We start from the raw sequence: 25,113 nt of genomic DNA, 5'->3' as shown, positions 1-25,113 counted from the left end.
GGAGTTACCTGCTAGGCTTGTATTTCTAACCGCCCAAACTTGGGCTTAGAAGAGAATGCTCTTTGCCCGAAGCTACAGTGAACACAAGACGGTCCTCTGGTCCTCTGCTCCTTTGGATACGCTCGCAGAGTCCTGAGGCCTTTGGGGAGCAGGTGTCTGAGGCACCGAGCAGTGGGGAGCTGAGAAGCATAGCTCAGCATCACAGCTGCACAGCACGTGAGCTTGCAGGGGTCCCACCATCTGTTGGCCCTGTCCCTTGACACCCTAGCTCGGGGGTGACCAGGGTAACTGCTGCAGGGGTGGAGAAGAGAATCTCCCCTTTCTTGGTTTTGTTATCCTCAATTTTTGACATGTTCTGAATTGCTATTAAAAAAAAAAAAAAGAGCCTTTTATGAAACCATTTTGGGCCTGAGTCTAATGACAGCCCCAAAGTGGCCTGGAACTGTGAGAAGCACCCACCACTGCAGACAGCGTCTGAGAGCCTTTTAGGAGCTTGCCTCCACAGGCAGCTAGAATAGTCAGGGCAATGGGGCCATGAAAGCTGATAGGAGAGTGGTCCCTGGGGGGCTCAATGGCCTGACAGAGCACTCTGTCCCCAGCAGTCTGCTCCCACTGTAGGGGCCCCGAGGAAGCAGCCCTGACTGGCAGGAGCCTCCCCTGCCTGCTATCTCTGCTGCTCAGGGCTGGTGGAGACAGACCATCTAGTCTGGGAAAGTGGGCTGCAGAAGGCTCTGCCCAATGCCCTGGATGCAAACCCCGAGGGTCATGGCCAGTCTAGCAAGCACTCAGCATCTTTCACCCCCACTCAGGGTAGCAAGTTTGACATCATTCTTGAGGCTGGCTTAGGGGCCACGACATCCTTGAACAGAGATACCCAGAATGACCAGAGGGGCTTTCTTGCCTGCACCTCAAACAGGCTCACAGGGTGATGGGCACTTGCTGCTTACATCCAGGTTTGGGGGAATCGTGCTGAGGATGGACAGTGGGTGCGTATGTGGTCCAGCTCCAAAGTCTCGTAGATAGAGCCCAGGCCAAAGAGGCAGTCCTCCACCACTGGGGATAACCAGGTACTGCTGGGCCAGGGAGAGAGGGCAGGAGCCAAAGGAATAGCCAATGGGAAACTAGGCAGAGCTGGCCGTGTGAGGTGTGAGAACCCCAGGCAAGCAGGTGGGCAATGCTGGCAGGGCCCAGCGAAGAGGACGGCGATGCTCTGGGAAAGGTCCAAGAAAGGTGTTCGAACAAGTCGGAGTTGAGCTCCGAGGAAAAAGGTTGAAGCCACGTTACCAAACTAAGACCCAAGGCCAGACCAGAAGCCCCTTGAGGGCCAGGACCAGTGAGGTTCATCCTCGTATCCTGGGTGCCCAGCACAAGGCCTGAGACAGAGAGGGTGCTCCAGAAAGACTTGACAAATAAGGAACAAGGGTGGCATAGGCTGACTTGACCACAAACATCCTCAATTCTTCCCACTGCTCCCAGCCTGGCACAGGGCTAACCCCGAATCATGGTGTGTGTGAATGTGAGCAATCCATCTGTAATTTGATAGGAATGAGTGCTGCCCTTTCCAGAATGGGGTCCAACCAAATGGAGTCAAAATAGAAAGTCATGAGGGTCAAAAGAGCTTAGGAAGAAGAGCCTGCTGTTCAGAGTGGTTCTTGAGCAAACCTTTCTGGAGGCAGGAATGCCTTGTTGGGCTTGTACTTTTTAATTAACCATGCTGGGTGACAGAGCAGTCTTGGCCTTCTGATAACCTAGGCCCTCAACATGTAGGGACTTGACATTATGTAAAGCTTTGAAGAGTTAAGTCTTTCATGGGTCTGTCAGGCTCTGAGCCTCTCCAATCTCAGAGCCATCATTCTCTGCACTCTGCTTATTAAGTCCTTCGCCCACCCTTTTGGAGGCAGCCCATGGGGTTTTTGGAGCTAGACAGATCCAGTATCAGATTTTAGCTGCCCCACTCCCAAGCTGTGTGATGTTAGGTAAATCACCAAACCTCTCTGAGTCGTTTCTTTCATCTCTAAAAGAAAAGAGATGAGGGGCGCCTAGGTGGCTCAGTGGGTTAAGCGGCTGCCTTCGGCTCGGGTTGTGATCCCCGGGTCCTGGGATCGAGCCCCACGTCCGGCTCCCTGCTCAGTGGAGAGCCTGCTTCTCCCTCTCTCTCTGCCAGCTGCTCTGCCTACTTGTGCTTTCTCTCTCTGTGTCAAATAAATAAATAAAATCTCTAAAAAAAAATAGAAAAGAAAAGAGATAAAACCTCTGAGGTGCTAGGAAAACTGAAGGAGATGATACATGTACAGCGCCTGGCATATAGTAGGTGCTCAATACACATTTAACTCTGTCCTTGCCAAAGGTGTAGGAAAGACAAAGGACATAAATCATTTTACGGTCCAGAAAAGCCAGACCATAGGAGCGTGGTGGCCCGCTGCCCAGGGTGACCGGGAACTGGAGAGAGCAGGCGTTTGATGAGGGGCAGCTCTTTGCATCTACTGTTCCGTAGTTCCAGGCCCGGCTCAAGAAACGTGTGTTGAGCATTCCGAGCAGAGCAGCGAGAGTTCCTGTCCTGCTCCTCCCCAAGCCTGAAGAGAAGGGGCAGTGATTCTGCAAAAGCCTCTGGATGATATTCATTCTAAGAGCATGCGAGGGAAGGAGATATGCAGAGCCCTTGAGTCATAGCGGGGGCGAGATAGAGACGTAGAGAAAAGCTACTGAACAGCAGGAAAGAGACTTGGCAGAACACACTGAGCATTTATTAAAACGACATCAGTTAGATGAAAAGCTTTCCCGCTCCCTGGCTCTGGAGAGGCCCCTGGCTGATCCCAGCATGGCTCCTCAGCAGAGTGCGGCTGGCTCGCATTGCTCTTCCATCCTGAGCATGTGCCAAACCAAGCTTTCTGCTTCCAGTGGAAGTGTCTTCAGCCTTCCTGGGACTCTGCTCGCCCTCGGCTCTACCCAGCCCTGGCCCCATCTTGGTGTCTGGATGCCTCCCCCTTCCCTGAGGAAAGGGGGCGGTCTTCCATTTCCCCCTTCCCTTATCTGTGAATCTCAAGGAACACGGGGAGCATCTGTACATAGACCCTGTCTGTGCCATCGGGATGCTCAAGACAAGTCACGGTCCAGCCCTCAGTCGTCACTGAAGGCAGCAGGTAGCCTAGCACTGGGAGGTGCTGATACCTGTCACAGAAACCAAATGCTATCCCAACTGTAACTATAACATTTTGTTGTTTCAGCCAGAGATCTGGGATTATTTGTTCCTGATGTGAAGCTGGCCCATCCTGACTGATATGGTTTGTTGAACTTCAGATGCATTTTCTGCTTACAAAAGCCGTGTGTGCTCATGGCAAAAATACAGACATCACAAAAACACGGAGCAGAGGAAAATGAAAATCCCATGTATTTTCACCCCTAGAGAGTACCGGAGTTGTTTGCTATTCATTCTTCCATATTTTTTTTTATGTATATACTAACGGATGGATGGATAGATGTTTTTTTTTTTTAAAACAAAAAAACCCACAAAAATGCAGGGGCACCTGGAACTCTTGGTTTTGACTCTGACTCAGGTCGTGATCTCCTGGGAGATGGAGCCTCATGTCAGCAGGGAGTCTGCCTCTCCTCTCCCTCTGCCCTCCCCCCACCCGAAATCAATCAATCAATCTTTTTAAAAAATGCAATGATAGACTATACACTCGTTTGAGATTGGCCTTTTTCACTCAACAGAGCTTAGGCAGCTTTCCAAGTCATTGCTTAGTGCATCCTCTGGAGATCTCAGCACTAAAGATTAAGAAACTTGTGGAAACACAATCAGCCTGGCCCCAGCCTCCTGCTCCCCAGGGAAGGCTGCTCTCTCAAGTCTGGCCTTCCTTTAGCGGCAGGATCTGAGGAAAGGCTCAACTGTGAAGAGGAGAGGCTGGATCTGCCTAAAAGGTAGTCTCTCTCACAGCTCAGAAGCTTTTCTGAAAGGCACGAGGCAACGAGGGAGTGAGGGAGTCGAGGGAGGAAGATCCAGCTGGGCTGGGCAGGCAGATCTTGCACCCTTGGCAGTCCGGTCCTTAATGGCATTAAGCTCATCAAAGGGGCTGCATTGAAGCTGGGATGGAAGGGGAGGCTTTCCATTGCTGAGCTTCCAAGGGGGCCCAGAGGTGCTCTGGTGAGGCAGTGTCAGCCCCCTTGGGTGAATCGGGCCCTGCTGCCTTGGCTAAGTGTTGAGGTGCTAGGCTGGAGTGGGGGAGGGATTCTAGGAAAGAGCTCTCGTGCTGGACACCAAAAGTTCAGCTCACGGGGTCTGGGGCTGATAAAATCTAACAGCTAACAGCTCTTGAGCACTGCTATATTCCAGGTGCTTGTTCTCGGGGTTTCCCTGCAATCAGCATGTTCATTTTCTCATAACCTATGAGCCCCAGTTTGCAGAGAGAGAAAATAATGTGTCCAAGGTCAAACCTCAACCTCTCCCCCAGATATTTGACTTTCCTCCCCCAACTCCCAAACCGGGCTTTGAACCCCAAGAGAAGTGGGTCACTCGGGTACCACTCTTTTTCCAGCACTGCTTCCCTAACCCTGCAGTCCCTGTTCTCAGAGTAGAGACTCAGCAATTCTCTGCTTCTGACCTGGTTCTAGCCCACCTCCTCCTGTGTCCGTGGGCGCCCCCTTCGTCTGGCCAGCCCCCTGGGAAGGTCTCGCCTGGCGTATACAGCAGGGCAGAGAGGACACCCTGACAGAGGGCTGGGAGTGGCAAACATGCTGCCCGATACAGCGGATTTGTTAAGCACCCCCTAGACGCTCAGCCTGGCACTTGAACATGAAATGGATACTCTTTGAAAAGTAAAAGCACTCAATCAATGGAATTCTTTCTGTTAGGGAAGTATAGACCCATGAGACTTAATTCTTGGATTTTGGAGCCTTTGCTGGAAACAAAATTGAAAGCAAACATTAAAGCAGGAATTGAAAGGGAAAATAAAAGAGAAGGTGGGTGCAGGCAGGATGTGTGACTTACGGGAAAGTCACTGAGATACAGGGACACCAGAACAGCCCACATTCCCTCACTCGACCCCCAGTCACTGGGCGCCTGCCATGGGGATTGCTGCTGCGTGTCTGTGGGGAGGGCGCGGGGAACACCAGTGTCTCCCCTCAACAAGCTTACACACACGGGGTTGGGGTGTGTGGGGGAAGACAAATAAATAAGATTATTTCAGACGGCTAGGAAGGCACTTAAGATCAGAGTGAAGAGTGAGAAGGAAAGAGCCCAGGGGAAAGCTATCAGGAAATCACAGGTACAAGGCCCCAAAGTAGGGAAGATTTGACACATCCGAGGAACAGAGAAGGGGGCAGTGTGCCGGGAGAGGGGATAGAAAGAAGAGCCGTGGTGGAGGTGGGGCCGGAACCAGGTTAGGCAGGGCCTCAGAGACCTTGCAAAGACAGTGGGTTTACTCTCCGTGAGATAGGAAGCCAGAGGAAGCATTTCAAGAATAAGTGTGCACGTTGTGTGTTGATTTTGTATCCCTGGGAACTTGCTGAACTCGTTGATGGGTTCTAGGAGCGTTTGGTTTTTGTTGTTTTTTTTGTAGATTCCTTGGAGTTTTCTATGCAGACAATCATATCGTGTGTAAATAGTGGCAGGTTTTTTTAAAAGATTTTATTTATTTGAGAGAGAGAGAGAGAGCACAAGCAAGGGGAAAGGGGGAGAGGGAGAGGGAGAAGCAGGCTTCTCGCTGAGCAGGGAGGCTGATGTGGGACGTGACCCCAGGACCCTGAGATCATGACCTGAGCTGCAGGCTGACACTTAACCGACTGAGCCACCCAGGCGCCCCAAATTGGGGCAGTTTTATTTCTTCATTTCCAATATATATGCCTTTCTTTCTTTTTCTTGTCTTGCTGCAGTAGTTAAAACTTTCAGGATGAGGGCAGACATCCTTGCCTTGTTCTCAAATTTACAGAGAAAATATTTCATCATCAAGTCTGATGTTAGCTATAGGATTTTTATAGATGTTCTTTAGCAATTTAAGGCACTTTCCCTGTATTCCTAGTTGGTCAAATGCTTTATCTTTTTCAACAGATAGGATCATATGATGCTTTCTCTTTAGCCTTTGATATGATAGAAAATACTGATTTTTCAAACGCTTTTCAAATGACACATCTGGAAAAACTAATAAATTCCACTTGCACATCTGGAATAACTACTGTCCCACTTGGTCATGGCATTTAATTCTTTTTATACTTTGCTGTATTTGATCACTAATGTTTTGCTGAAAATTTTTGTGTCTCAGTTCATGAGAGACACTGGCCGATAATTTTCTTTTTGTACCATCTTTACCTAAATTTTTTTTTTAAAGATTTTTTTTTTTATTTATTCATTTATTTGAGAGAGAGAGAGAGAGCACATGAGAGGGGGGAGGGTCAGAGGGAGAAGCAGGCTCCCCGCCGAGCAGGGAGACCGATGCGGGACTCGATCCTGGGACTCCAGGATCATGACCTGAGCCGAAGGCAGTCGCTTAACCGACTGAGCCACCCAGGCGCCCCCCATCTTTACCTAAATTTGAAATCAAAGCACGACTGGCTCCCTAGCATGGGTTGGAAAGTATGCCCTTCTCTCCTCTTTTCTGGAAGAGACTATGTAAAATTGATGCTAATTCTTGTTTAAACATTTGCTAGAATTCTCCAGTGAAATCATCTGGACCTAAAGAACGTATTTTTTTTTCCTTTTTTTTTTTTAAATTTAAATTCAATTAGCCAACACATTAGTTTCAGATGTAGTGTTCAGTAATTCATCAGTTGTGTATCACACCCAGCTGGGCCTAGGGAATTTACGTTGAGTTTATGAATGCCATGTGGTTCACAATGGACTTGGTAAGTTTTGAACGGGAACCAAACCATGGAGCAACAGCTCCCAGGCCCTTGTCACAAGGGGAGGGCAAAGAACACAGGTTTCTTGGGATGGAATCCACCACACCTGTCAAAGTCCTAGCCCTGTCTAAGTCTGGGATGTTATGTCGCCCTACCCTGGATGCCTAAGGTTTTCTCTGACGTGTCCACGCCAGAGGAAGAAGAGAATTGTGGCGAGAGCCCAGCCACCTGATGGGCTGGTGTGTTAGGCTCCCAGAAACCCACAGCTGCAGCCACAGCTGGCCCTGCTTCTCACCCCGGGGGCCACGACACACTTCTACGAGGTGGCTTCGCAACAACGCTGCGGCCTGGCCAGCCTCTCATGGACACAGAGGGCTGAGGTCCTCTGGTCCCAGGGGGCTGCGTTAGCAGGGTCTCCACGTGTTCCTTTCTGCTCTCTCTTCCGCCAGTGTTCAGAGTCCAGCAACCTGGGCTCCCAGGATGGACGGGGGCTCTGGGAGGAGACCCTAATTCCATCCGTCTCCCAAGACTGTCCGTGGCCTGAGTACAGCCCGTCATGACATTCCCTTATTTATCATCCCTGCTGAAGTGTGGTTCCCGGTGTCTGCTTAATGGACCTCTCCTTCCCCCAAGTTCTTCTTATGACTTCCGCATCATCCTCATCTTGGACAACCGCCAGGTCTGACTCAGAGGCCTTGGGTTGACCCCAGGGGAGAGAGGAAGCCTGCTGATTCCATGAAAGGGCAAATGAGGCGGCCTGCTGTAATTAGGTAGCCAGGCATCGAGGGAATGTGCTAGCTCCAAAAATATCTGCCCGCTGAGGACCAATCAGCACCTTGGCCGTGACCCTGCGTCAATGAGCAATCATGATGCTGCCTGCAAGGGCTCCCCAGGGGGGAGGCAGCAGCTGTCCTTCCATTGGCCCATGCTTGGCACACGGACAGCTGCTGTCCACGGCGGACAGAGGGGCCAAGAGATAAGAGTCAAGTTTCCAAAAGCCACATCTGCATGGACGGACACAAGGAAGGGGAAAGAAAACTCTTCTAACCGGGTCTGGAACTCACTAAAGCCAAGTGCTAACCATCTGCCTCGTGAAAAGAATAAGGTGACTCTCGTTGTACCAACATGGGCCACTTGCTAAAATAAAAGCTAAGTGAAAAAGACAAGTTGCAAAACGGTGGACACACTCTACAAAGGAGCTCCACAAAGGGGCTCTGGCCATGGACCCACAGTCCCGACCCCTTCTTCCTTGCTGTGAGGCCTTGGGCAAGTTACTGGTCCTCTCCCTGCCTCAGGTTCCTCATCTGAATCAAAGTGATGATAACACTAGTGACCTGGCAGGGTTGTAAAGATTTAAATGATCTCGTACTTGCACAGAGCTTCTCCCAGTGTCTGCCTGTGGCTATAATGCACTGTAAATGTGACCAACATTAAATACATTCATGCTCATACTGGCAATAGATTATCTCTAGAACTGGTAAGTAGTTGCCTGTGGGTGGAGGAAATGGATATCTGGGGACGGGAGTAAGAGGGAGACTTATTCACCCCTATTTCCCTCTCTAATCCTTGGGATACTGTACTGTGTGCATCCGTTGCCCATTCAAAACATATAACAGGAACCTCAAATGAAGGCTTAGAATCTTATAACAACTAGAGAAATGTATGGGAAGTGGGTACAAAGGGCAGAGGGGGGATGGACACTTCTAAATCTCAGAGCCAGGAGCAAAGGAGAGCTTGGAACAGGGGAAAGAAGGGGAACCGCGAAGCCCCATGTCACACGGGGGGGCGAGGATTGTTCCCTTGGGCCCTGCAGGACTGAGGCATCCGAGCCTACGCCAAGTTGCAAACAACATCCCAGGGCCCCAGGTGTGCACATGAGTCCTGCGTCTGCTGGTTTCCAGGGGCTGGCGACATGCAGGATGGACATGTTCTCCTGCTTGTGTGGCAGGAACACTTCTCCGGGCTGCCTCTGAGTCCCCTCCAAAGGGACAAACTGATTTATTCCTGTCACTTTCCAGAAAAAAGGACAGGGCGCCTGGGTGGCTCAGTTGGTTGGGCGACTGCCTTCGGCTCGGGTCATGATCCCGGGGTCCTGGGATCGAGTCCCGCATCGGGCTCCCGGCTCGTCGGAGAGCCTGCTTCTCCCTCTCCCACTCCCCCTGCTTGTGTTCCCTCTCTCGCTGTGTCTCTCTCTGTCAAATGAATAAATTAAATCTTTAAAAAAAAAAACAGAAAAAAGGACAACGTTTGGTTTATAAGGATTTATAAATGAAGTTAACTAAATAACAGCATATGAGATTTATATACTTCCTGCGGAGTATTATTATTATGTCCATTTTAGGATGAGAAAGTGAACGCTCAGAGTGGTTCAATCATTTGCCCGAGGTCACACAGCTGGGAAATGCCAGGGCCAGGTTTTCAGACCCAGTGGTAAACCAGTTCCTCCCAGTTCCTAGCACAGTGGCTGGCAAAGAGTGGCCACAGACAGCTGAGTGAATAAGGAATGACAGAAGGTGCCATCCATCAGAGGCCCGGCTAAGAAACTCCGAAAGCCATCCACAGATGGCCCAGCATTATCTCCAGTCCTTCAGGCCTTTTGGACTAGACTTTGCAGCAACTCCCATCAAGAGGTGGAGCCTAGTTCCCACCTCTTGACCTTGGGCTGGCCCCGCGACCACTCTGGCCCATGGAACGCAGCAGAAGCGGTGTTCCGGGACATCCAGCTGGGCACTACCCACTTCCTTCCTCTGGGAGTCCAGCCACTGTGCCGTGAGGAAGTCCAAGCAGATCCAAGCCCACAGGGAGCGAGGCCCTGGCGGCTGAGGGACCTCCCTCCCCAGACAGGTAACCTCAGTCTGCACGACATCAACCAGAACCTCCCAGCAGAGACCAGCTGACCCCCAGAGCTTGAGGGACTAGCACACTGTTGTTTGAAACCACTTAACCTTAGGGTGCTTTGACATGCAGTAAGAGAGCAAAGAAACAGCTCTTCTGTTGCCAAGGATCCTCCTGGAGCGAGGCACGCTTGCCTAGACGTTCTAAGGACAGCTGGCCACATCCCTCCGGCACCCCAGCTCTGGGCTGCCCTGGAGAGGAAAAGCAGGTCTGTGGTTCTGCTCCACGGGGACAGTTCAACCTCCTGCTGGGGGTCTGAGCTCCACCTGCGTTTAGCTTGTGTGCCACAGGAGGGCTCAAACGTTGGGGGTGCTGAGGGAAAGACGGTAGCAGAGAGCAGAGCATGGTGTTTCTTTGGAGAAGGCTTCCCCTTTGTGGCACCGTCCTGGCTCCACAGTGAGGTTGAGTGGGAGAACAGGAAAAGCAAGCAAAGTGGGGATACCGAGGCAGGAGCCCCCTGCCACTCTGCTGTAATAAATGACTACAAACCAGATGACATAAAACAACACATACTTCTCATCTTACAGTTCTGGAGCTCAGAAGACCACAATCGGTCTCAGAGGACTAAAAGACGGTGCGGAGCTATGTATGGTCTGGAGGTTCCAGGGGAGAATCCGTGCCTTGACCTTCCTGGCTTCTAGACGCTTGCGGCCGTACTGCTCCAATCTCTGCTTCTACCATCACATCTCCTTCTCGGGGCCCTCCTGCCTCCTCGTGGACATCTGCGCCCCTCCCACTTAACCCAGGATCTCTCTCCACGTCCAGGTGCTCAGCTGATTAACATCCGCAAAGCCTCTTTTGCCACGTAAGGTAACATAGTCACAGGCTGCATGAACTAGGACGTGGACACCTCTGGGGGGTCATTATTCCGCCAACCAGGTGGTGGGAAGTCGCTCATTCACCCGCTCAGTGCGTAGTTTTGAACACCTACCACTATGGGCCAGGTCCTGTGTTGGATGGTGCTGGGGCTGCAGCGACCCCCAGGGCTGTGCATGGATGAACTCAGTCATTCTTCACAGGAGCGCTATGAGGTAGAGCCTTTACTGTTATTATTCCACAATACCAAGAGGGAAACTGAGGCACAGAGCCATTCAACAACCTACCCATGCTTACAGAGCTAATAAGTGACAAAGAGCATCAGTCAGGGCCTCAACCAGGAACAGATGGCACCCTCAAATTAGGATAATCACGGAGGCTTTATTTGCAAGGAGCTGTTTACAAAGGTATAGGGAGCTGTAGGGGAACCTCAAGGGATCACGCAGGAACCCTGGGTTCAGAGCAGGGAGCTGTCACCACCCACAGCAACCCTGGGATGACAGAGTCGTGTGGAGGCTGCCTCAAGGGAAGTGACATCGGAATGAGGAGGACCTCACAGGGAGGTGGCCAGGGGAATATATTCACTGAGCTTCTTCTCTCTCTTCCCCTGATCTCCTGTGGGGGAGGTCCCCATTGGCTGCATCCAACCACAGCCAGAGAGTGAGAGAGGGTAGGATCAGAGGGAAACAGAAGACAGCACACCTCAGAACTGGGTGTCTATGCTTTGAACATCGCGAACAGCCCAGCCTCTCATCTTGTGGGTCCTGGTTCAGCCTAACCACAAGGCAGGCTGCTCCTCACCCTGGTGAGTCCCAGGCTCAGGGTGACATCAGGGCTTGATGACCTCATAGGATAGATGGACAGCCTTAAAATGCTGGCCTTGATGATCCTATCTCTAGGATTCTATCCTAAGGATGCTAAAGCCCATGGTACTTGGGATTCCTTTAATTCTCTACTAAGGAGGGCTGACCCACTGCCCATAAGCATGCGCACAGGGGTTACAAACAGAGTACTGTGGCCCAGGGGGCTTCAACAACAGACATTTATTGCCCACAGCCCTGGAGAAGGGAGTCAGGAGGTTTGGTTTCTTGGCCTTTGCCCCCTTGAGCTCGGCCAGGTAACCCCAGGGGACAGACATCCTTGAGACCAAAGGCAAAAACTGATGCAAAAGGCCACAATCTTATCACTACCTTGGGATCAGGTAGGAGTTCTTGATCGTCGGCAACTGTGAATGACTCAGGTGAGACAGAGCCTCCCGGACCCTGCTGTTCCAGTGGTGGGCTATGCAGAGGGAACAGAAGATGTGTGTCCAACAAAGTAGATCTGCCCCATCCCAGACTAAAACCGCGATGTCAGCATCCAACTGACCACTGCAAGGCTTCAGTGTCTGCCCTGTTTTCCAGCACTGTTCTGGACGCCCTCTCTTCTCCCCCTTTATCCACTCAGTGCCATCAGCTAGAGAAAAGTAAGCCAATGGGCCAGGGCAACGCAGGAAGTGGAGGGAGACACCCCCACACCATCTCCCACTGCCTTCAGGTCACCTGCCCCGGCTCCCTCCTGACAGGCTCTCTGAGGATCGCTCACTCGTTCAGGCCAGTCGCTGACGCCACACCATATCCCCCTGCTCCGTAATGTTCAGTCTTGTACTGTTTTAGTCCATTTCCCAAACACATCTCCCATCTTCCCGAACGATGCCATGGGAACTCCCCCTTTCTTTCTTTCCAGTGCCCCCTCCAAGCCATTTCCTCTGCAGGTTCCTGATTCCCCAGTGTTTTGGGCTGAATGGTGTCCCCCCCCCCCAATTCCTATGTTGAAGCCCTAGCCCCCCGTGCCTCACAGTGTGGCTGTGTTTGGAGGCGAGGTCTTTAAAGATGTGCTCATGTTCGAATGAGGCTTGTGTTCAAATTAGAGTGGCCCTAATCCCATCTGACTGGCGTCCCGAGAAGAAGGGGAGGCAAGGACACGCAGAGAGACCCCAGGAACACTTGTGCACAGGAAGGCCACACGAAGACACAGCGAGAAAGTGCCACCTGCAGGCCGAGGAGAGAGGCCTCCGGAGAAACCAAACCTCCTGACTCCCTTCTCCAGGGCTGTGGGCAATAAATGTCTGTTGGTGAAGCCCCCTGGGCCACAGTACTCCGATTGGGCAGTCCTAGCAAACTAATACACGCACTCGAAGCAGACTTGACTTCTGCCTCGGCCTGCCCACCAGACTTCCTGTAAATGTCTGCTGTGTCCCCCTCGGGTGTTAAGGTGGCTGTCTGCTTTCACACCCACCTCCCCCCGAGAGACTGGGGACTCCTCAAGGCCCGCATCTAGGTCTTTGCTGTCCCAACCACCCCAAATGGCTGGTGCCAGGGGGTTAACCGAGATGACACATGTCAAACCCTCCGCGAAAAGCTTCGAGGGCTAAGTGCCCCGCAAATTCGGACCCTTGGGTTATTACTTACCTGTCCGTGCCCACAGCACAACAGGTGCTCCCGAGGAACTGCTATACTGAGCTGAAAGGCAGGCTGTGAGCAACTGAACAGGCACGCAGACAATGGCCAGGCCACATATAAAAACAGCACTCGGACCCACACCCTGCAGCCCCCTTGCCCAGGGAGCCAACCCATCCGCTGTGGGAACTGGCCCAGGAGGCCAGTCTGCTCTCGCTCACACTTGCAGGGACTCAGACGGCAGTCTCTATGGACGGTCCAGTTAGCCAAATATGACTCCCGTAACAATCGGCCCCAAATGGCCAGGACTTGATTACCAACGGACAGCTTCGGGTCGACTGGAGAAAGCCAAAAGGCACCCTAACCAATTACACAGGATGCCCGCTGCGAACTGGCCCGCCTCCAGCTCCCCCCTCCCCGCCAGCGGGGCACAGCCTTCCCTTTTATCCCACTCCTCTGCCTGCCTTTGAGTCTCTGCCAGACCCCGGTGACAGCTGCCGGCTACCCCCCACCAACTAGAGCCGGTTCTGAATAAACAGCCTCTGCTTCTCAGCTGGGTGGCTTTTGTGGATCTCCACAGGTGTGCAGGCCCCGGACACGGTCATGAGAAGAGCTGACTGACTCGTATCGGGAGGAAGTAGGGAGACAGACACCCGAGAGAAGAGGGGACAGAAGAGCCGGAGTCAGACAATGAGACGCACTCCACAGGGCGTGCCTGCCCTTCGCACAGATTCCACCGGTGCCACGGGCTTTCTCGTGTTTTGCTTTCTTCTTCTAGAACCCGGGTGAAGGGCATCCAGGGCATGGAATCATTTAAAGATGACCCAACTCCGAGGGGGCCATAAGCCCAGCAGAAGCCAGTCCCCAGGGCGCCCACCGGAGACAATGTGGCAGGTGGGGAGGAGGCAGACACGGCGTTCCCCCCAGCAGCAAGGCAGTCCTCCTCCTCCATCAAGAGCCAAGCAGAGGAAGCTGGCAAGCCAGCAAAGCCTTATTCAAGCTTCCCTTTCACACATAAAAGGAGAGGGTTTTTCAACTTGAAAGAGAAACCACAAATCCAGGCTGGGGCCCAGACCCATGGCTCCAGGAGCCAGGTGCGGCTCTCAGCCCCAGCCCCTCCCTGCCCCGGTCCCCAGCCCACCACCAGCTCCTGCTGTCACCACCTCTGTGAGGTCCAATTGCTGCATACAGCACAGCTTTCCTTTTGTGATCCGGGGCCCCGTGGGGGAGTCAGGAGCCGCCAGCCACAGGGAGGGAGGGCCAACTGCATCCTTCAATGGACCTCTGATGGGAAGGGTATTATGATAAACACATTTCCGTAGCGAAGGCACAAATGCGCAGGGCTCCATATGCATTTCTCTGGCATGTGTCACCGTGCCCCCTGGAGAGGGCCTACTTATCCATCCACCAAGGCGCTGCCAAATGTCAAGTCCTTTGAAAGCCCTTGCTTTCCATACCCACCCGCTGCCCACGCCACTTGCAGGGAACATGAAGTTTCCTTCCTGGCGGCCTCAGCATGCCCTCCACACCAGCATCACAGGACTTGGTGCTGTGGACAAGTCCGTTCAGAGACCCTGGGCTGCTTGAGGGACGGACCTGGTCTACCAGTCTCTGTTCCTCAGCCTCCAGATAGACGTCTGGAATACGGCAGGTGCTCAAGGAAAAGCTGAATGAAGGAGAGCACAAATGAATGCTCGTGCTACCTGACTGCCCTTCCTGCAGCACCCACCATGCATTTTCGATCTTTCTACTCTCGTCTGGGAAGCAAACATGTCGAGGGGACCCATGGGCTACCGCAGGTGGCCTGGAAAGGCAGCCCTGGCCCACGTGGTGGACGTGGGTGTGTGGCTCCGAGATGTTTGACAAGCCTCCTCTCCCTAACCTTCCTTTTCCATCCACGAAAAGCCATGGCAGAGACAGCTCTGATAGATTACGGGAGATTCTTCCAGCTGATGGCTCATGGGCTAAATCGACCATGCAAGAGTTTCATCGGCTTCCAGATTATATAAAAATTGATACAATCCCCATTAAACCCCTCTCTCTAGTTCTACTGAATAAAACAGAACACTCCTGTGGCGTATCTGGCTGAAGCTGAGCAGGGCACGTTTTAGTTTGCCGCAGTCCCCACCAGTCTCACGCCCAGATGCTCTTCACTCACATGCTAGTCTCTTAGGTATTCGCGTCTATAACCCGAGCCATGGCCTCAACCTCAGCACTTCAGCATGCCTGGAATAGGTTTTAAAAGACAATCACCAGGCCCATACTCAGACATTCTGACTCAACTGGTCTTGGGGTGGAGCTAAGGCAACTATGTTTGTAGACAAGTGCCCCAGATGATTCTAATTTCCGCCAGGGCTGAGCGCTGTGGTCCATGGGCCCTGCTGGCTGTGAGGGCCCATCTCATCCATGCAGAGAAGCAGCCACGAGAAAAGGACGGATGGGAAAATTAGCCTGGTTGAAAGTGCCCACGGTGCCCTAGGGAGCCAAGGGCTGCCCTAGGACCCCTCACCGCCCCGTGGTTTAGGCACCAAAGCAGCAAGCCCTGTGAGCCTCACTCAGAAATGACTCTGCAGACCAATCCTTCCTCCTTGGCCCGCGCGCTTGCAGCTAGCCGGTGGCCTTTCCAGGTCTGCCTGTAGCTTGCTTGTCCCTGGGCTGCGTTTGCCAATTCACGCCTCCCTCTCCACTCGGGGCTCTGCCCGATGCCCTCACCTCCCCTAGGATGCCAAAAATCGACCGTGTGAGCTATGTCTGTGCACGTCCCTCCTACTGCATCAGCATTTGACTTACTCGTTTCTCTAAACAGGCCCTGAGACCTGTTTCATGCCCCTAGCAGATAGAATTCCAGAAGGCACGACTCGCCTTTCCTATGCCCCCTGTGCCCTCCCCAATTCCCCCACCCATGGCTCACTGAGCGGCAGGGGACTCTCTTGGAAGGGTAGAGGGGCTGCTCTATGGAGAGGGGACGGGCACTGTGGTGGCCACTGCATCTAGCTCGCCCAGCTGGAGAAGCCATTTCAAGAGAATCCACAGTGCTCACCTGCCTGTCACCTGCCTGTCACCTGCCCGTCGCCCAGCCAAGCACCTTTGTCCACTTGCTGTGTGTGCTCAGGACAGCAAACTCCAACCTCCCCAGTGCCTGTCACTCCTGACCCAAGCAAGCAGCGTGGGAAACCTGGGCCAGGGTGGCGGGGTAGGAAGGGGGCTTGTTCAAGCCTACTGAGAAATAACTCCTTGTGGGCCTCGGGACTCCACAAAGTCCACCGGTCTGTTCTGAACAAGACAATCACCCCTGAACCCACACCCTTGACCATCAGTCGATCTGATTCACAACGAGCTAGAGGGAGGAGCAACAAGTAGAGACCTCCAGGCCGTAGAAAGGACACAGGTCCAGCCTTGGAGCCTCCCTCGGGAATGATTTCCCAAGTCTAGCTGACCCGACCCTGGCCCCAGTGGACACTGTCCACACAGGGCTGGCGTCTGAAGGCCGAGGGCTGGCCATGCCCTCCCAGCTGGGCTGAGCGGGGCCTACCTTGGAGCTGACAGAACGTGGTCATAAACTTGCTGGTGAGGGACTTGAGCTCATTGTTAGCCAGCGTGATGAGGTGGATCTGGTCGGTGACATTCCGCAGGACCTTGTAGATGCCAATGGGGAAGGAAACCAGCTTGCACTCAGCCAGATCTGCAGCCAGAGAACAGAGACAGAGCACAGTTAGCCACAGCTCCTTGGGGACTCGCCCCACACCGCATAGCCCCCGACCCTGCCTCTGCTCCCCACCTCCTTTCTCTCTCACCTGTCTCCCCTGTGCCAGGCTCGAAAGCCCGCCCTCCCTCTTCCGAGAGCCCTCATCACCATGGGTCACACCGGTCCCTCTCTTGCACCCTGAACCCGTGGCTTTGGCGCAGCACCTTGTCTGGGAGCACGGCCTAGGAGCTCAAGTACAGCAGGGGTGGCTGTGCCCACTCAGGACAACGGGCACTCACGGCAGTGTCCTTGAGCCCCTGCTGAGTCCGCCCTCTGCGGTCACCGAAGACTCCACGGTGAGGCCGCCATCTCAACACTACTCTGTAACAGTCGCCTTGAAAAACAGGCTGTTCACACAGACTTCGTGGTCTGCCCTTCTTCCCAGCCCTGTCACTCCGAAGGCAAGCCTGCGTCAGAGGCAGCCGGGAGGCCGCCGTGGGGCACAGTCTGGCCGTTTCCCCAGAGGGTAAGCCTGGCATTACCCCATGACCCAGCAATTCCACTTGTAGGGGTATACCGGAGAGAACTGAAAACACATCACACGGGGGCCTTCACTGCCGCATTACTCACAACACTCCAACGTGCAAACAACCCACCCGTCCATCCGCAGACCGAGTGGATAAGCAAAATGTGGTATTATCCATCAAAAAGAATATTGTTTGGGGCCCCTGGGTGGCTCAGTCGGTTAAGCGTCTGCCTTCGGCTCAGGTTATGATCCCAGGGTCCTGGGATCGAGTCCCGAATCTGGCTCCTGCTCAGCGGGGAGCCTGCTTCTCCCTCTACCTGCCGCTCCCCCTGCTTGTGCTCTCTCTCTCTCTCTGACAGATAAATAAAAATCTTAAAAAAAAAAAAAAAAGAATATTGTTGGCCATAAAAAGAAGCAAAGTACCAATACATGCTACAGTGTGTATAAACCTTGAAAACAGGATGCTCAGTGGCAGAAGCCAGTCCCAAACGTATTTTATGAGGCCACTGACATGAAATGTCCAGAGCAGGCGCATGTCTAGACACGGAAGGCAGGGTAGTGGTTGCCTAGGGCTGGGCAGCTCAGGGGTGGGGGCTCTAAAACTGGATGGTGATGATAGTTGCATGACTCTGGGAATATATTAAAACTGCTGAATTGTCCACTTGAAGTGGGTGAATTGTATGGTATGTGAGTTCTATCTGGAGAAAGCAATTGTGTACCTAGGACAGCACGGCCGCACTGAAGGCATGGAAGCTCAGAAACTAGGCTCTCCAGCTACGCTAAGTCACTTAAAGTCCCTGAGCCTCAGTTTCCTCATCTGCAGAACAGGGGTACCACTACCATCTACCGAGCAGAGCGGTCAGGAAAATTAAATATGAAAAGTATTAAATGTGCCTGGCAGGTGCACAGCGGGGATGGGGATGCTGTTTCTCTCCGCCTCTTCCACTTGACCCTCCCCTTCCCACTCTACCCACATCCTCTCCATGCTTCAAGGCCAGCTCCCAACGCATCTCTTTGGAAATTTTCCTGGATCATCCCCATTATTGGGGGTCACCCTCCTCCAACCCCTGAACCCCAGGAGCACTAACCAACTCAGACAGCACTGTCCCATCTCTCTGCAAACCTGTCTTTTTCCCCAAAGAGGCCGGACTCCCCTGGGCCCCTAAGCCTTTAGAGATCACTCCAAAATAATTATGCAACATTCAATTAATATTCCTACATGCCAGTAATGATATATAGTTTTTACAGATCCCATTCTGAACAGCAAGAGTAATGCAAAGTCTGTCAAAATAATCATAATTGAAGCCCTTCTCTCTCATCTGCCTCATAGAATTTCTACCCTTGCTCTAAGACCAGCTCAAATGTCACCTCCTCTAAAAGCCTTCTCTGACTGCTCTAGGCAGTTGGTTGCTCCAATCTCGGAGTCTCATAGAGTACGAATGAGAACCTCTTCATCCTGTACTGGGTTACCCTTGTTTTGTGTGTTTTCCCCCTGGACTGGGAAGACCTCCAGAGCACAGGGTCGGCAGTGCTCCAGAACACTCGGAGGGCAAAGTAGGGGTACTGGCGATCTCATGGAGCTGGTCTGAGAAAGGGGACAGATGGGGCAAGGGCAGAAGTCCAGAAAACTGAGAATCCACAGGGGTCTTCTATAGGGCATCCTATTAAGAAGTGTCTTGGGGCACCTGGGTGGCTCAGTTGGTTAAGCATCTGGCTCTTGATTTCGGCTCAGGTCCCGAAAATGGTCATGGTCTCAGGTCTTGAGGTGGAGCCCTGAGTGGGGCTCTGAGCTCAGTGGGGAATCTGCTTGAGTGACTCTAGCCCTATCACTGTCCAATGTCAGGTGCTGGCTCTTACATCAGCCAGTAGGGCTGGCAGAAGAGGGTTCAAGGTCCTGCCAGGGAGGAACGAATCCCCAGAAGTGGGGCTTTCTCAGTAGAGGGAGATCAAGGGCTGGAAATGGACCAGCTCTGTAGGCTCAAAGTTTGGAGCAGGCTGGGGATTCTAGAAAGAGCAAACACTCCCAAACAATTATTCTCCTAGTACTTTGTGCCAGATGCGCAATGGGCTAGGGCTAGAAAGGAATCTTTGTTGTGGTTGTAAATCATAACAGCCCCTTTGGGTAAAAGCGACAGATCTCATTCAAGCTAGAAGCAACATCAAGGAAAACGTCAGAAGCTTTCCCTTGAAAGCAAAGAGCAAAATAAGGATGCCCTCCATCACCAGTTATCTCTGAATATGATCTTGGCAGTTCTGGCCAAAGAAATAGAAAATATAAACACTGGAAACAGATAGAATGATTATCATGTGCATATGAAATGGCTGCAGAGCCTCAAAAATCTAAAGTAATCATCTGACAAACTATGCAAATTAAAAAGGTCTCAGCGAAGTGGCTAATCAAAATACATACGCAAAATTCAGTAATATTCCCATATGTCAGCAATAAAATATAATTTTTAAAGATCCTACTTCAAATGGCAATAATCATATAAAATATATAGAGATAAGCAGAATGGAAAATGTATCTGACCAATATTAAGGAGAAAAAAGTTCACAAAGATGTCTTTGGAACTAGAGGGTATTATGCTAAGTGAAATAAGTCAGTTAGAGAAAGACAAATACCATATGATTTCACTCATATGCAGAATTTAAGAAACAAAACAGATGAACATAGGGGAAGGGAGGGAAAAATAAAATAAGATGAAAACAGAGAGGGAGGCAAACCATAAGAGACTCTTAACTATAGGAAACAAACTGAGCGTTGCGGGAGGGGAGGTGGGTGCAGGAGATGGGCTAAATGGGTGATGGGCATTAGTGACAGCATGTGATGGAATGAGCACTGGGTGTTATATGCAACTGATGAATCACTAAATTTTACCCCTGAAACTAATAATACACTACATGTCAACTAAACTGAATTTAAATAAATTTTAAAAAATTAAGAAATGCTAAAAAAAATAGATTTGTATGTGAAGATACAGAATATGCTCGTTAATCACAGATCAAAAGATTGAAATGATAGTGATCTGTTTCAGAAATCAGTTTATAGATTGTTTAATGTAATTCCTCCTGAAAATCCAGAAAGTTCTTTGTTCTTTTTTTTTTTAACTTTAAAACCCAAAACCATTTTTTGAAATGGCTTTAAATTTCAGTTAGGGAATTAAGCAAGCAAGGCTCCCTAGAAGAGGAGAAGGTAGGGGGATAACCAATGTTTTAAGATTACAATAATTAAAACAGAGGGCAATAGGAAAAATAGATTATAGAAAGAAAATAGTCTGGAAAATGTGGTCTATAAATAACATGTCATAATTTTATAAACACGAAAGGAGGCCTCACAAATAAATTGGGGAGGGGAAAGGTTAATAACTGATATCAGAATAGCCAATTAACAATTCTGGGAAAACAAAAGAGACTCTCAATTAACCTAAGAATCAAAGTAAACTTAGGACGCCTGGGTAGTCTGGTTATGCATCAGATTCTTGATTTCAGTTCAGGTCATGATCTCAGGGTTGTGAGATCAAGCCCCACGTCATGGAGCCTGCTTAAGATTCTCTCTCTCCCTCTCCATCTGACCTCCCCTCTTCCCTCTCTAATTAAAAAAAATAATAATAATAATCAAAGTAAATTCTAGACAGAATTACCCTTGAAATATTTCTGAAATCAAACAAAATCAGAAGTAAACAGACTTTAATATTTATACAACTTCTTAAGTGAAGATGACTTTCGAAACCTAGGAGCAATAACAGAATCACAAAGAACAGATCAATAGACCTGGATGTTTAAAAAAATAAGCCAACAGATTGTGAAAAGGATCTACAAATAGGATAAAGAGTTATCTTCAGGGGCGCCTGGCTGGCTCAGTCAGTGGAGCATGCTACTCTTGATCTCCGGGTCGTGAGTTCGAGCCCACGTTGGGTGTAGAGATTACTTAAATAAATAAATAAATAAACTTAAAAATAAAGTTCTATTTGGGGCACGTGGGTGGCTCAGCTGGTCAAGCAACTGATTCCTGGTTTTGGCTCAGGTCATGATTTCAGGATCATGAGATGGAGCCCCACGTCGGGCTCTGTGCTCAGCATGGAGTCTTCTTGAGATTCTCTCTTCCTCTCCCTCTGCCCCTCCCACTCATGCTCTCTCTCTTAAATTAATTAATTAACTCAAAAATCTGATTAAAAAGTTATCTTTATTATTTAAAATTCTCAATATAATTCAGTCAAAAAAATTAAGACCACCAGAGAGAGATGAGAAAAGAACGTAAGATGTTCACAAGCAGAAAAATATCATTAGTAAACAAATAAACACATGGCTCCTGATGTATTGCCAAACTGCTTTCCAGAGTACTTAAGCCAATTAACATACATTCTGTCCAATAGGTAAGAGGATCGTTAAAAAAAAAAAATCTTTGCTAATATGATCAGGGGAAATGGCATCCCTTGCTTTTAATCAGCAAGTCTTTCAATAATGAGATGGATTATCATTCATGGATAATTAACCATTTTTATTTCTCTTGTGGCAAATCCTGTTCACATCTCTTGCCGTTTTTCTATTTGGAGTTCTGGTATTTCTCCCCACCCTCTCCAGTGTTGGTAGACCTTCTTAAATAGTATTATCGACCTAAGTCTGTGCATTGTTTTTCTTGTTTAATAATTCAAGTTACAGCATTTTTTAAAGCAGAATAAAAAAAATTATATGCACCCTGTAATACATGTAAAACTAGGTAAAAAAGTACATATGCCTGGGAAAGGGGAAAATAATCACAGTGTCAAATAGTTATTACAAAGGATTGGAGCAATTTATTACTACTTACAGTCCCGATGTTTATTTTATATAAAATAGGCAAAGTACCACTACATATTTAAATAAAAATATTTCTCAAGCATATATAGTGATACTTCACTTTTAAAATAGAAAAGTTAATTTATCATAAAAACAGCTTTGATTGGAAAAAAATAACCTGGTAAATTCAAGTATAAACCGAGGGCAGCCAGCTCCTCATCAATAAGAGAAATGAGAAAGACCCATAAATAAAGAAACTCTCTGTATTGAAGTGGAGCAAAAGCTTCAGGACTCAGGCACCAAGAATCAATTGTGCAGCGCACCCCACTCCCCACAAAGCGAGAGAAAGTGCTCACGATGTTGGCAGAAGAGATGTAAAGCCATAAGGCCATTCAGGTTATTTCCAAGCGTCCTCAGAACAGCTGTCTTCCCTGAGTACATCAGCCCAGAAACGCCCAGCCTGCAACCTCCTTCCTGCCACCTGGGCCACCCATGCACCATCCCAACCATACACTCTCCCCTTTTCCAGTCTCCAATTCAAGCAACGCAGGCCTCTGCAGCCTCATCTGGCCAACGGACCTAAGTCACAGAAGCATACGGCCACACCCATCCGAGGGTGCTGAGGGCCTGGAATGTATTCACGCGTGCTGCTCTTGTTTATTCTCCATAATAGCCCTACTGTGTGCCAGGCACCTTTCCCCACTGTGCCTAGTGACTTCCCTAGGATTTTTTTTTGTTCTTAGGGATGCCATCTGTTCTACCCACCCTTTGACCCCAGAACCGCCTCCCAGAGGCTGGCGTGCATGTCGGAGGGGTACACACCCCACCGATGGCAAAGGGCTCTGCTGGGACATGATGCAAATGCGCCCCGTCCCGGCCACATCACTAGCCACTAACGCTGCACGGGGACTCCAATTCCTGCTGAGAGGACAGGTCCATGATCTCAGGAACAGTTCTCCACGGTCCCCGGGACAAGAATATGGAGATCCAGGTACTCAGACATGCGGGAACAGGTCTCAACCCTGCTCAGTCTTCTCCCCACCTGTGCACAAGGAGTGATCTATCTCATGCTCGTTCCTTGGGGGACGGGGATAATAATAGCCATAAATAGTACCACTTACTATTTCACATGTGCTAGGTTGTCAGAACTATCCTCTCTGTATGAATGAGGAAACTGCAGTGGAGTGACATGCCCAAGGTCATACAGCTAAAAGAAGGGGAGTAAGATTGAGATGGTTAAGCTGTTCAGGAAGCCACGGGTCCTAACCATTCTACTATCCTGCCCCCTTAAGAAGTACTTAGGTACCTGTCCCTGGGCCGAGCCAGAGAAAGGGGAGTCTATGCAGAGCATCTCAAAGGGAAACAGGGTCTTGGCCAAAAAGTCCTGTAGGCTTTTCTAGTTCAGGGCACGTGATTCTGGGGACAGAGGCCAGTCCCCTTTTGTTCTCAGGAAATTCTTCTCAGATCTAATTCAAAGCACGGGTATCATCTATACCCACTACACCTGTCTGCAGTAGAGAAAAGCCTCCTAAGCTGAGCCAAGTTCCATGCTGGGCCCTGGCGCTTACGGGAGCACGCAGCACTCCTTACAGAGGACACAGCTAGGATATGGCTGGGGCCAGGTCTCACTAACGGAGGCGGTACCCTGCCCAGGGAAGAGAAGACCCAGACTGGAGACAGGTGAGTCATCCTCAAGAAGTTATGGGATGTTATCAAGAAGAGGGTCCCATTCTTTATGGAACAGCTGACGGTACAGGGAATAGTTCACCCGCCATAAAGGAAAAGGCTCCCCTGTGAGGAAGTGAGGACCACATCAGGGGGGTATGACCAAGCAGTCACCACCCAGAGGATGCATGAACCACAAAGAGGCCAGGGGATCTCAAAGGTCTCACTCAACTCAACAAAACAAACATAGCTAACGTTGCTGAGTATTCACTATGTGCCAGGCACGGTAATAGGCACTTTTTATATATTAACTCATTAAATTCCCATAACCACCACGAGTTACCCTCACAGGTGGAAAGTGAGGCCCGTGTTGATAGGTAAATTGTCCAAGGGCATTTTGGCAAGATGACGAAGGACAAAGAATCTGAATGCAAAGATTCCAGCAGGGTGACCAGCTTGTCCTGGTTTGCTTGGAACGTTCCCAATTTTGGCACTGAAAGTCCTGCGTCCTGGGGGACCGCTCCTCAGTCCTAGGCAATTCCGGAGAGTTGGTCACCCTAGATTCAGGCTAGATGCTGATGGATGAGAGATTACTAGAGTCAGAGGAGAGGGAAGGCAGCCCAGATGTGGGCCAAGGCACAAGCAAAGGCCCAGAGGACTTGCATTGCTCCGGAACACCCCCTTTGAGACCTGCCACGTCCTACAATTTCCTAGAGCCCTGCCCTTGCTCAGCAAGTCCTCAGTGAGGAAGGCTCTGGCATGGGAACATTTCATGCGAGTGGATGCTGCATGCAAGCCCAAAAACCCCAAGGGGGACTCAGGGGTACTAACAACAGGGGACAATAGCAGCATCTGGACAGCAGCTGGATTCAGGCAGGACTCTCCAGTGCCCTCCCCCGCCACTGATATCTGAGCTGCAGCAGAGAACAGAGAAGCTTGCGGGAAGGCACTGTAATAAACACAAAGCAAGATTATTCTCATAATTATAATTATTATTGCAAAAGGCCAAACTGCATCTCCCTAAGCCTCTAATTATGATAGTGCTTTGCGTTAATAAAGTAGCTTTTATTCACAATGCACAGGTCTTTCATTAAAGGTTATCTTGTTAAGCCTAATGAATGCCTAATGAAAAGTCACTGGTGGGCAGAACCAGGGCAAAACAAGCAAAATCGGAGAAGTAAACAAAACAGACTGCAGGGAGTCAGGAGGGCTGGGTCAAACTCGTGTTGTTTCTCAGAAACACAGAATTGTGCCCCCGGGTCAGTCCCTGCCGAGAGCCAGGACTGGTGACAGGGTCTAGTATGGGGGAGGCAGAGAGGGTGGCAGAGCCCCTGCTGACCCAGTTACAGCCCCAAAGGAGAAAGTGTCGGGGACTCAAGCTGGTGTGCCCAGGGGCTCCGAGGCCTGGCCAAGAAGCAGGACTCCCAAGGCTGTGGGAGTGTGACCTGAGCCCGCCCACAATGTCTTGTTTCCACATCAAC

General features: G+C 50.5%; 1 protein-coding gene across 5 annotated transcripts in view; it reads right to left on the bottom strand.

Annotated features, from left to right (window-relative positions):
• LRRC20 (leucine rich repeat containing 20) overlaps positions 1–25,113 on the bottom strand; it is a 106,781-nt gene that overhangs the window by 27,323 nt on the left and 54,345 nt on the right. For all 5 annotated transcript variants that reach the window (XM_081824126.1, XM_081824122.1, XM_081824121.1 and 2 more), the window contains one exon: positions 16,513–16,662. In XM_081824126.1, coding sequence (XP_081680252.1) covers positions 16,513–16,662 — 150 coding nt within the window. The remainder of the gene's footprint in view (positions 1–16,512; positions 16,663–25,113) is intronic.

This window comes from Leptonychotes weddellii, chromosome 6 (assembly GCF_054177405.1).
Source record: "Leptonychotes weddellii isolate Sample4059 chromosome 6, ASM5417740v2, whole genome shotgun sequence".
NCBI classification, from domain to species: domain Eukaryota; kingdom Metazoa; phylum Chordata; class Mammalia; order Carnivora; family Phocidae; genus Leptonychotes; species Leptonychotes weddellii.
The sequence above is the reverse complement of the archived record's forward strand: the minus strand, read 5'-3'. Positions and strand labels throughout refer to the sequence as shown.